Raw genomic sequence first — 13,368 nt, 5'->3', positions numbered from 1 at the left:
GTTACTAAGTATGGAAAAACCCTGGTTAAACTGACTGTTTTATATTATTTGAATGTTAAGAAGGTATGGTCTCTTCTGATACTGACTAAACACGTTGAAGACAACCCATACTTTGCAAATTTTAGGGGGGGGGGGGGGGGCGCACGCCCGCCACGCCCCCGCCTAAATCCGCCCCTGTCTAACCATTTGTTAGCCTTACTATCATCATGCAACTTTTTCAGAGATATTGATTCTTGTAAATTACTTCTGTAATGGTACTTGTGGTGACTAAGGTTAACCTCAATCAACATTTTGGTCAATAGATGAGCTAATGGCAACTTATATTTGACCTACTTTATCAATAGCCAACATACTTAGTGCTAATGATTTAATCTCTCAAACATGTAAATTTAAAGACTATGAATATATCATCATATTCATTTAAAAAATTGTGTATGATAAAACATGAGTCATAATTGTAGCATGTAATTTAATTTGATTGACAATGATGTAATATAGGTCAGATAATTGTTTATTTGTATGATATCATCCATGATCTTTTTTTGAATCTGTTGAATATAAGAACACACAACCTTCTTTTTTCTTCCTCTGACCATGGAAAATAATATGTCCATGCTCTGACTATGCATTTTATTTATACTTTCATATGAAATCAAATACAAAATTTAAAGTATATAACTTTATTATTATCCCTAAACTCCGTTCTTGTCATATTTGATTGAATAGGTGACTACAGTAGGAAATAGTTACATTAGTGGAGGGTCATGTTTAACAATAGTATCAACATTTATAAATGTCAAAGGTTGCATGTCTGACAGCTAAATAAGTTGTAATACCATCAATTATTATCTGCTACTGTGCAAGTGGGTGTTAAACCATCCTACCAGTATTAGAAACACCTGTATAACTCAAACATTTGTGTAAAATAGCCAAGTTAAATAGTAATTTGACCATTATCCAGTGGGGATTAGGCCTACACAATTACTGAAACCACAGAAATAGATTTAAATGTCAGGTTTCTTGACTCCAGCAGTCCTTTATATTGTCCTGTTCCACTAATATAAGAATCTTTTATTTATATTTAAAAGCCTGCCTCATTGAAGTTCTCTCATTATTGATGTTTGCTTACATTGTAAACCTAAACTTTATTAAATTCTTCAATCTCTACATGGTGGTCTTTACAGAATTTTAATGTCATAATATTTTTGATAAAATCATGACTTTCAATAATATTATTGTCCTATTTTTTTCAGGTGTGTCTGACCTTGACCAGTCCCTGTCTCCAGTAACTGGTACCCCATCACCCAATGCAACGTTTCGTCCTATAAGTACAAATAAAACATATGACTATGCTGAGTATGGATCACATCAATATGAAGAACTGCCACATTCCAGGTATTGCTAAATATGGATAAAATATATATATAATGTTTCAAAGTTACTTGATAAATCTACCATATTTTTTCTCTTCAAAATTAGATCACTGTAGCTTACTTTGCCTCTAATTTCAGTGTAGGTTGATGTTGTATAAGAACATCTAAAGCCTGTAGTTAATTCATCTTTCTGGAATTTATGAGAACGACATAATAATACTCAAAAACAAAATGAAAATAAAAAGATCTAACCTTGGAGCCCATATAATCGAAGCATATACATGATATACAACAAGAGAAAAAAAAAATGGATTTTTTTAATGAACTTTGTACTGTAGTAACATTGTCACCATCACAGCTGTTGCTGATTGACAATGTAATATTGTTATGTCAGATTGTCACAAATTGTTCCTGAACTGGCACATGATCAGTTTCTAAATGCATCACAGGGACTTCAACAATAGAATTATAGAAACCTGAATTTGGGTGGTAATCCTGGTAATCTTTATTTATGCCTTTTATATGTGAACAAAGGGAAAATAGTATCATCTCAGTTACAATTCAAACCAATGATATGATGTATACAAGTAAAATAAACTATTTATTTTTCTTCCAGATTACAACCCAATGGGCCACAAATGTCACCATGTTCTTCATCATCTGATAATCAGTCGTCTACTGGTACCAACGTGACGATTTCTGATGTTCCATCCGATGCTGGAGACACAGCAAATATTGTTAGAAGTCAGAGTCAGAAAGATGAGGAGCAAAGGTAAGGGTCATATGGTATATGGTGCTAGCTAGTAGTTGTGTCATAAGTTGTTCTGTAGCAGAAATATAATTTCTGTCGTCCACTCACATGTACATTCCTTGCCAAATTGTTATGAAATTTACACATGTATTAAATCACCAGCAATGTCTCAGAAATATCAGTATCAAACAACTGTTTCTAAATTTAGTTTTTGAGTTATTGCCCTTGGACAGATAAAGTATGTTCAGTCAGTCATTCAGTTAGTCAGTCAATCAGTTTTCAACACTTTTTTCCTGCATGTTTGAAGATACTGATTTGACATGTTTGTATTGTTTTATTATTACAAGTTTCAGATCCAGTTCGAATTTTGTACTGGTTTGATGAATTTGTGCAGAGTTATGGTCCTTTGATTTAGAAAATGAACTCAAATAATCAGTTTGCTTCATTTTTTTCGTCATGCTTGAAGATATTTATTTGATAATTGGTATCTAGTTTTATCAGGACATGTTACAGATCAAGTTTGAATTATGTTCCAGTCTGAAAATTGGCACAAAACTTATAGATGCGGAAATACTTTAAATGCACCTTACAAAAAGGTTATCTCCTTTGTAAAATACTTTGATTTTTGCTTATTTTTTTTCTGTACATTTCAGAAAAAGATACAATCCACTGTATGATACGATGATCAATGCAACACCCAGTATATACAATAAAGTCAGAGTTACTAGAGAAAGCATGTTACAGACCCAGATCAGACTCCTTAGAATAATTGTAGTATTTTTGATCTTCATCTCCTGTGTCTCACTTTCCATCAGTTTATACCTCATCATCTCAAATTCATCAGGTATAGAAACTTATACAATGATTTAATCATTCATCTTATAATTAATTGTTAAAGGGCAACATTGGCGGATCCATTGGAGCTGGGGGATTCCCGCGGTTGAAAGCCCCCTTGTTTTTGGCAGATCAATGCATTAGTATGGGGACGTATAGTTGGAACCCCCTTTGTCCTGGGTTAAGAACCCTCCCCCTTTTCAAATGGCTGGATCTGCCCCTGGGCAACACATCTATTTATTATAGTGTGTTGTTGGGTTGCTGTCCTCTTGATGATTACCACATATATTTATAATTTACAATTTCTTAAAAGTCTGGTTGAAATACTGATGTTTTATATGTTTTTATATTGTTCTGGTTCTAGACTCAATTTTACTACTGCTTATTATGTAAGGGTAGGTAAATTAAATATTCTTCCTTATTCATTATTTGACTTTTGCAAAATAGTGGAGATCAGACTTATGATTGGGCAGCAAGACTTAAGTAAAGGTGGTGTCATCAATATCAAAAAGGTTGTGAATATTTTTGGTAGACAAATCTCTGTAGCCACATTTTATGTAGGCATTCATTTTATACAATTTTAATCCCAATAGTTAAGTCTGATATTGATTTTGAAAGTCTGATGTAAGCCACATCAAAGTCCTTCACCTTGTCCCAAGCAAGTACATTATCTTGTTTAATGTTATATAATATTACCGATTATTGAAATGGCAAATCAATTTCATCAGTAACAGAAATTAATTAAGTGTAGTGTTAAATAAATGGAAATATCCTGTCCCAAAAAGCTCCACCATAATCAATTCTTTGACTTTTTGCCTTTTCATATGGAAATACTTGCATTGCAGACACTTAACATGGTTATAGATTTTCTGTGTCAATCAAATATGAACTTTTTGTGGTAAACATGTTTACTTCTGCTGGTTATTGATGAATTATTTACGATTTTTAGTCAATGGCAACCAATTGTAGATATTTACAAAGGTTGTTGTCAAATAGATATTAAAGCATGAAAATTACGTACCACCAGCTCATTTGGAGTAAATATTCATAGGTTTTACTTTACAAAATCTGTTAATTATTGAACTCAGAAATATTTCCAAATAAGTTCAAAGGTGTCAAACATGTCTGAGAATGTCTAACAAATACGTTTTATGACAAATGGAAGTCTAATAGGTGTCGAGAGGGCTTGTAAGGGAATTTTATGTGACTATCATACAAGTGAGAGGTAAAGTTGGCTAAAAAAAACAGTTTGAATCCACTATTTTCTTTAGAAGGAAATGCCTGTACCAAGCCAGGAATATGTCTGTTGTTTTCCAATATACATTTTTTACTTGATGTGTTTTTAGAGAATTCAGTTTAATTATATTGTTAGGGTGTTAATTCACCTTTAAATTGTATGTTAGTTTAATACATGTATTAATATTTCTTGCATAATTAAAATTTGCAAATCGTAAGTTCTTAGCATTTAAAGATGTTTGACTGACACTTTATCATTATATAAAACCATTCCATACAAAGTGTCAAATCTATTTTTAGACTCATCAGTACAGAATCTCCAGGGTGAATTATCATCAATGAAAGAAAAATACAATGATATACAAAACAGAGTAAGTTTTATTTAAGAATAATCAAGGAAAAGTGAGCCCATTTTGATAAAGTTGAACTTTATTATGTCCTAAATATATGAATAATGCAAACTGATGTTTAATAATGCTTTTAAAACTTACTGATAAACTTGAAAATGGAAATGAGGAATGTTTCAAAGTCACAACAACCTGGCCTAAGAGCAGAAAATAGCTGAAGGCCACCAATGGGTCTTCAACACAGCAAAAAAAATCCTGCATTTGGAGGCAGGCTTCAGCTGGTCCCTTTAAAAGTGTATACAAGTTCAGCAAAATGGACATCTCACTAAACGATAAAATATATAAATGAACCAAAATTTTAAAAAAAATGCAAGAGGTACCCGACTTGGGACAGGCTAAACAATGCATTGGGGTTAAACATGTTTTGTGAGATCTCTAACCTCCCCCTATACTTCTAGCTATTGTGGAATTAAAAAAAAACACACAGCAATAGGCACAGTGAAATCAGTTTCAAAGAAGTCTGAGTCTGATGTTAGATAAATGAGGCTTGATGATATACAGTCAGTTAAGGGACTTGTTTAGGTTATCAATTTGAGACATATAAAGGCTGACTGTGAATAGCATGAATGATGAAATAAAACAGTTATGCCTAATATTTGCATTTTGACAACTTTTTAATTCTACCTTTCTTTCTAAGGGTAGGTAACATCTGGATGAAAATGTTGTGCTTTTTTTATTTTTATTATGAAGCAAAAAATACAAAAAAGTGACCCTCATTATTATTCCATTTATTTAAGTGCTCTTTTTTAAATATCACATCATGGTCTTTTTTTCTTCCCAAATAAATGTGTTGGTTTCTTTAGGATTCTTATTTTTTTTAAACACATTATCTTTAACATCAAAGCTAAGTGACACTCTGATTATATTATAAATTTGAAACTGCATAGTATAAACTAAATCTTATTTATACATTGATAATTTTACCATTTAAGGTTTATGGTTCCCTGCCTCGTCTATTTTTAATACAACATGTTTATTAACTTTCAGATAAAGCAAGTTGAGAGTTTAATGGCTGGTAATTTGTCATTTGAACATTTGGCCCGATTGGGTGAAAAGGTAAGTAAGATTCCATATATATTGTGTATGCATGCTTAAAGATTTATATAAAATTTACAGTGATAGATCACATTATTTTAGGTTCTATTGTAAATGGGTTAGAATTCACATTACACTTTTACACATTGTTTTCATAAGTGGTCATTTAACAGTTTTTACATGTTAAATATTAGGTTTAAAGTGTTATATCTTTTTAAATTTTCAAAGACATAACAAAACTGAGAATTTTCTTTTTTTCACAATAATGTACTTGATTTACACATTGTATATAATTCACAAAATTATAAGATAAAAATTGTGTTAAGGGTAGATAAATGTGTCAATTTCATGGGAGATAATTAAACTGAATATTACTGCAAATCAATTAATTTCACTGTCACTTTGAGATAAATAAATTATTACCATTAAAATCTGGAATCATATGAATGATTTTTTTAAATCTATACTATACAACATATTTTTGTATTTCTGTTATAGGTATATGACCTTGAATCAGTAGTGACATCCAACTTTAGTACAGTGGATAAGAAAATACAAATAACAAATAGTGCTGTGACTTTAAATCAGGGAAATATTTTATCTGTGTCTCAGAACTTCACATCTACTCTTAGTGAAATGAACAATACAGTGCAGGATCAACTAGATATAATCAGCAAAATGCCTGGACCACAGGTAATAAGTTCATTAACCCTTTCCTCCATTGAATTTTTTTTTTTGCATACTTGATTCGCATAGGATTTTTTTAATAAAATGCTGAACATAGACTTTAAAGTATTAAGGGATTGCAAAAAACAACTATTTCATCAAATAAACTTAAGTCAGATATTCCTATGATATTCCTTTTAATATTGGATACAAATTTTATTAAGTCAACTGCAGACACTTTGTCGTCAAAGTGTTTCAACTGAGGTACTACACAGACGTCAAAAGGCGTCATTATGGAGTAAGGGGGGTGGCGTCAAAAGGCGTCATTATGGAGGAAAGGGTTAAGTTCAATAAATTGTTTCAGATTAAATTTAATAATCTAAAAATGTACTGTTAAATTTTGCAAGCTGACTAAAAGAAAATTTGACAACTTTGTCAAAGTTATTAGCCTCAGCTTAAAAAACAAATTCTTTTGAAAGACAATTCTGTTTGTGTACACCAGTTTCAATCTTAAATAATTTGACAAAATGTACACATGCTGGCACGCATAGAACCCAAGTATTGGATTGTCAAGGAACACAACCGGATGATGTCAACCTGGAAAAATAGTTTAAAATTTTTTTTATGGTAGTTTTGTTCTGTATAAAATACATTGTTTTATCATTTAATTGTGTTCCATAGTAACAATATCCCTGAAATATTGAAAAGTAGAATCAGATTTATGACATTATTTTAAAATGATTTGAATTTAAAACTGTTAGACAAACCTTCCTGATTAATCAGGCAAAAAATTTGTAACTTGCTTTTAAGATAGTTTTTTGTGATCAGTATTTATTAAAAATATTTTTGTGGAATTTTTAGGGACCTGAAGGTGTAGGCAATTTGACAGCATGTTTCCTGCAGGAATATTCCCAAGGATCACGAATACAGGAAGATCAAACAGAGACAGATGAGTTTCCATTAGATAGTGATCTCAAGGTAAAAAAATTTAAGTCTTAGTTACAGCATTCATGATTTATAAGCAAGTTAGAAAGATGAACCTTTTTGACTTGTCAAAACGTAATAAAAGCAAAATTGATCTATTTCTGTGACTCACAGTGACACACATTGCAAATTAATCATTAGATCAAGGAACCCAAAACAACCAATTAGTAGATGTTTCTGATGATCAGTGCACCACTTGTAAAAAAAAATCTGGTGTTATGGAACATTCATGCAAATAGATTGCATTTTTGTAATAAAATCTTTAAAAAAAGTCCATATTTATCAATTGTAATCCAAAAATGGTCACCTTCACAATTATACTCATTAATTTACAATTATTTGTTTTTCAGACAAAAGTTGTGATGTCAGCCTATTGTTCAGTAGTGAATGGATTATATACTAGAATGGAAGTGAGAAGACCTTCACAGACAGACTTTAAAACAGTTAAATATCATTGTATATGTTCAGGGGCTGTCGCAGGAAAAAGTAACAGATATTGTAAAATCTTCTTATGGTTATGTCCGCGGGAAAGTTTTGGTGGAAATACGTGAAGGAAATTGTTCAACAGAATTTTCTTAGATTACATTGTTTAACATTGCTGATTACTCAAATTAAAACAGCAACGTTTCACTCAAGACGGAACTAGGTTAAATCCAGTGCTACTATTCACAAAGAACTGTTCTTGTCTGTGGCATTCACTATCTAAAGGTTTTTCTTTAAATGTCAAAAGCTATCATGATAACAAGCAAGTATTGTGAAACCTACAAGAGTACTTTCAGGCATTAGATTACCTGCTGTAAGTGTAGTGGTGCATACTATACCATGCAGCCAGTTCAGTATTGTATTTTTTTGCAATAAGGTGCTATGTCATTCCATTATTTATAATGTTCATAGTTGGGCATTTTATGTGATATTATATTGTCTCAATTATATTTCAAATAGGCATGTGCATTACACTGCTTGGTATTCATACTTTAAGCACTGCAGGAAGGTGTATTAATGAGTCAAAACAGGTAACAATACATGCAGCACAAAAGAGCGGACTAGAGGGTTAAAACTTCATATCTTAATATAGTCGTTTAGATAAATGGTCTTTTAAAGGATGGGGAAAACTGTTTTGAAATAAATGTGTTACATTCTATTGGATTAATGGGAGAAAATTAGACCCATCAAATCTGAGACAATAGACCACTTTCGAGTTCATCCTTCACCGGCAAAAACTCGTCAATTATGCACGCCTTTATGACGTCATTTACCAGATAGAGGGGCTCGCCTGTATCCCTGCACTATTTACGTTCATCAAGCGTCTAAGTGATCGTTTTTGTGCAGGATAAACTAGAAATAATGGTTGCTCTGTAGGTACTGTAAATTCAGAAATTATTGCGAGGTTTTTATTATTGCGAAAAATGCGACAGAGTTGTAAACGCAATAATTTACACTCGCATTTTGAAATATTCTATATGAATTGAACAGGATTCATCTCAAAATCGTAAAAATTAAAATCGCATTTAACTCTAAACTGACAAAATCGCAATAATAAATGCACGCAATAATTTCTGAATTTACAGTACTTACTGACAATTCCCTAATGACAGCAGTGTTGATTGTCTATTTTCAGAATTCAATTTGCCGAATATTTCGTACTATATAGAATTATAATTTTCCAACCACTCGCTCAACATTGTAAGGAAGTGACGACGCCCCTAAACGCACAGATGACGGTGATAAAGGCGCGTATAATTGACGAGTTTTTTCCAATGACGGATGAACTCGAAAGTGGTCTATTGAGATCAGACAATTTTTTTAAAATAAAGTCAGCCATGTTTTAATTGCAAATTAATTGCACATAATAGCAGATTGATGCTGGCAAATTTAGAAATACAATACTAGTCTATTATTTGTGTACTTAACCTTTTGTAGAATTGATGAACAAATGTATGAATTTATAACTCCAATCAGTTTATTCAGTAAGCATGAGTTGGGTGTCTTGACATTTTAAGATTCTCCTATTTAAACTAACATTAATCCACAAATGTTACAATAGATTTTGAGTTTATAACCTTCCAATCAGTTTTATGATTTTTAGAAGGTTATTAAGTTATTTTTATACCTTACACTGCCAAGGTTATGATACTGCCAGATATTTCTTTTTAATATGGTAATGTAATCAGAATAAGCTAGTCAAGTCCATCCACGAAACCCCCTCTCTGGATTCTTCACTGAAGTTAATAATTTCAGTGTTATGATTAAGTTTATTGGTGGACATGATAACCAAATATTGACTGATTTCATTTTGGTTATGTTGTAACTGTATGGGCAGGGAAAAATTTGTCATTCTTATACGAAATGAATACTTCTGAGTATTTGTGCTGGATTTTTTTTATGTAAACTCTCATAAATTAAGTTATAAAGTCCCTTGTATTTAACCCTGTGATTCAGTTAGTTTAGCACAAAAATAAGTTCCTTCAAACTTAACTTTCATACTGTTGTAACAACCCTGCATACCTCAAGGTATCCACTTTAGGGATTCTATCGTATTTAAGATTTACCAGGCGTTGGTTCACTGTTTGTAATGTTATAATATTTATTCAGCATTCCTTGGTAATACAAAAGTTATGACAAAAGTGCTTGGTGTCTTTGTTGTTTGAATGTCACAATTCAGATTACTCCAGTCAACTTGATATATTATTATCATTTGCTCAAATTATATTTGTTTATTTGTATGATGCATAATAGTTTCTTTTTTATTTCCATTGTCATTTGTATTTTTCCCCTTCATTTAAACTTAAGTTCATAAATTGATCATATAAAAAACAGACTGCTTGATAAACATTTCTTACACAAGCATATAAGTAAGTGTATCTCTCACCATAAATTAAAATGAAAAGTATTATATGAAGTCAAATAAGACCTGAGATTTTTCAGATAGTTTGTAAAAAACTTTGTTTGCTGAGTAAAGAGATTCATATTTGTATGTGGTTTTTATTCGAACGTAAAAAACAAATTACGGTCGTGTATTGGTATCACGTTGGCGTCGTCGTCTGAAGACACATTGGGTTTTGCACTATTACTTTAGTTTGAGGAAATAGAAATCTATGAAATTTAAACACAAGGTTTATGATCACAAAAGGAAGGTTTTAATTGATTTTTGGCATTTTGGTCCTAACAGTTTAGGAATTGGGGGCCCAAAGGGTCCAAAATTAAACTTTGTTTGATTTCATTAAAAAATTAATATTTAGGATTCTTTGATATGCCGAATCTAACTACCGGTATGTATGTAGATTTTTTAAATTTTGCTCATGTTTTCAAATTGGTCTACATTAAGGTCCAAAGGGTTCAAAATTAAACTTAGTTCGAATTTAACAAAAATTGAATTCTTGGGGTTCTTTGATATGCTGAATCTAAAAATGTACCTAGATTTTTTATTACGGGCCCAGTTTTCAAGTTGGTCCAAATCAGGGTCCAATTTTTTTTTTTATTTCAACAAAAATTGAATCCTTGGGGTTCTTTGATATGCTGAATCTAAACAAGTATTAAGATTTTTGCTGATGGGGCCAGTTTTCAAGTTGGTCCAAATTGTGGTCCAAAATCACACTTTATAAAAGAAGACGTGGTATGATTTCAACAAAAATTGAATATATTGGGTTCTTTGATATATGCTAAATCTTAACTATATATTTTAATTTTTGACATTTTGGCCCGGTTATCAAATAGGTTCACATTGAGGTCTAAAGGGTCCAAAATTGAACTTTATTTGATTTCATAAAAAAATGAATTTTTGGGGTTCTTTGATATGCTGAACCAAACCATGTATTTTGATTTTGGATATTGGACCATAATAGGTAAATGTCTTATTTAAAAATTTTAAGTTTTTAAGTTTAAGTTCTTAGACCACCTTCATTCTGTGTCAGAAACCTATGTTGTGTCAACTATTTAATCACAATCCAAATTCAGAGCTGTATCAAGCTTAAATGTTGTGTCCATACTTGCCCCAACTGTTTAGGGTTCGAACTCTGCGGTCGTAAAAAGCTGCACCTTGTTGATCATCTGGTTTTTCAATCAACTTCCTATAACTAGGTTTTTAGTTTTTCTGATACAAATATATATATATATGAACATTACAATGTATTCACCATTTATCAGTCAGTAATTTCAGATTTATATGTATAAAGATAGTTATGAAGTCCCGTTCTTTAACTAAACTTTTTTTAGTTCCCGGTAAATAGTCAGATATTTAGATCTCTGGTTTATTTTTTCTATTCTATTTCATTTCTATTCCTAATTGTGTTCATTAATTGATCTTGAATATGGTGCTAGTTGCACAGAAACTGATGTAAACTATTGTTTAAAATATTCATTTATGCATTCACAATTGAGAACTAATTAGCTTTATATGAAAAATAATTTGTGTTGACTACATGCCATTGTTTAATTATTTTGTTGAATTTGATTATTAAATAAACAAATTTATTATTATGAATTTTTTATATATTTTTTTATCAGTGATGGATGGATGGATGGCTGTAACAGTGGCTATTATCACATGCTAAATTATTTTTTTATGCCCCACCTACACTAGTAGAGGGGCATTCTTTTTTCTGGTCTGTGTGTTCGTCTGTTTGTTGGTCCATTTGTTTTTCTGTTCATTCATCCATCCCTCTGTTCGTCCAGCTTCAGGTTAAAGTTTTTGGTCAATGTTGTTTTTAATGAAGCTGAAGTCCAATCAACTTGAAACTTGTTCTACACATGTTGCTTATGATATGATCTTTCAAATTTTAAAGCCAAATTAGACTTTTGACCCCAATTTCACAGTCCACTAAACATAGAAAATGGAAGTGCGAGTTTCAGGTTAAAGTTTTTGGTCAAGGTAGTTTTTGATTAAGTTGGAGTCCAATCAACCTGAAACTTAGTACAGATGTTCCCTATGGTATAATCATTCTAATTTTAATGCCAAATTAGATTTTTTACCCAATTTCACAGTCCATTGAACATGGAAAATGATAGTGTGAGTGGGGCATCCGTGTACTTTGGACACATTCTTGTTTGTACATAAATTAGGCAGTTAGTTTTTTGGTTTGAATTGATTTACATTTGTCATTTTCAAGGACTTTTATAGCTGACTATGTAGTATGGGCTTTGCTCATTGTTGAAGGCTGTACAGTGACATAAAGTTGTTAATTTCTGTGTCATTTTGTCTCTTGTGGAGAGTTGTCTCATTGGAAATCAAACCACATCTTTTTTAAAAAGATATATCAATATGATATAATTGTGTACTTCACAAACTTGCAGAGTCAATTTTGGTAACATGGTATTTAAAAAGGTCATGCTATGCAGAAAAACTGCCATCCTACTCTATACAAAATTATTCTGAAACTCAGCAGACTTTACTGAAACAACTTAATGCTGCATGCTTAGCAGCTATAAACAATTCTCTAAATATGCCAAATTAGGGTTATGCCCTAGATTTCATGGTTCACTGAACAAGAAAATGCAATAGATTGAATTAAATTAAATAAATGTGTTGTGTTAGTTTGAAATGAAGTTGAAATAAAAAGTCACTTGAAATTTATGACACATGTTTGTTATTATGTGAATTTTTAAGGTTTTGACTCACAGTTCACTAAAGTTTTAGTAAACACAGGAATATAGTGTGAGACCCTGTGAGCAGTCATGGCGTGCTAAGGACACATATTTTTGTTTAGGTGTATGATGAACTGTTTTTATGCTGATCAAAATAACATCCCTTTCTCAAACATTTTATGTAAATCAAAACAAAAAGGTTAATCAATTTACTACAGTATGGTGTCAATTCGATTTAACATCTCCATGTCAGATCAACTATTTTGTTTTGTTTTAAACTACATTGCCGACATGGAAAACAGATTTAGCAACTGTTCACTTCAGTCTTTAAGACCTCTGTGCAAAATTTCAAACAATTGGCTAACAGGAAGTGGCTGCATGCCAGATGTAAAAATAGCTTACACATAACAACTCAACATTATCAAGCTGTAGATGATAATTAAATCATTTCCTTCCATAGATCTTGGAAGCCAAAACAAAAAGCTTGATGAACATTTCCCTG

The 13,368-nt window shown here is 31.5% G+C and overlaps 2 protein-coding genes across 5 annotated transcripts in view; one reads left to right on the top strand and one right to left on the bottom strand.

Annotated features, from left to right (window-relative positions):
* Window positions 1-8,644, top strand: part of LOC134712603 (uncharacterized) — a 29,486-nt gene extending 20,842 nt beyond the window's left edge. For all 4 annotated transcript variants that reach the window (XM_063574320.1, XM_063574321.1, XM_063574322.1 and 1 more), the window contains 8 exons: window positions 1,254-1,395; window positions 1,990-2,145; window positions 2,778-2,968; window positions 4,495-4,565; window positions 5,589-5,657; window positions 6,135-6,329; window positions 7,164-7,280; window positions 7,637-8,644. In XM_063574320.1, the coding sequence (XP_063430390.1) occupies window positions 1,254-1,395; window positions 1,990-2,145; window positions 2,778-2,968; window positions 4,495-4,565; window positions 5,589-5,657; window positions 6,135-6,329; window positions 7,164-7,280; window positions 7,637-7,837 (1,142 nt within the window). In that variant the 3' untranslated portion in view covers window positions 7,838-8,644. The remainder of the gene's footprint in view (window positions 1-1,253; window positions 1,396-1,989; window positions 2,146-2,777; window positions 2,969-4,494; window positions 4,566-5,588; window positions 5,658-6,134; window positions 6,330-7,163; window positions 7,281-7,636) is intronic.
* Window positions 1-13,368, bottom strand: part of LOC134712608 (maleylacetoacetate isomerase-like) — a 270,737-nt gene that overhangs the window by 197,187 nt on the left and 60,182 nt on the right. The gene's annotated exons all lie outside the window — the stretch shown is intronic.

This window comes from Mytilus trossulus, chromosome 3, assembly GCF_036588685.1.
Source record: "Mytilus trossulus isolate FHL-02 chromosome 3, PNRI_Mtr1.1.1.hap1, whole genome shotgun sequence".
Lineage (NCBI taxonomy): Eukaryota > Metazoa > Mollusca > Bivalvia > Mytilida > Mytilidae > Mytilus > Mytilus trossulus.
The sequence above is the reverse complement of the archived record's forward strand: the minus strand, read 5'-3'. Positions and strand labels throughout refer to the sequence as shown.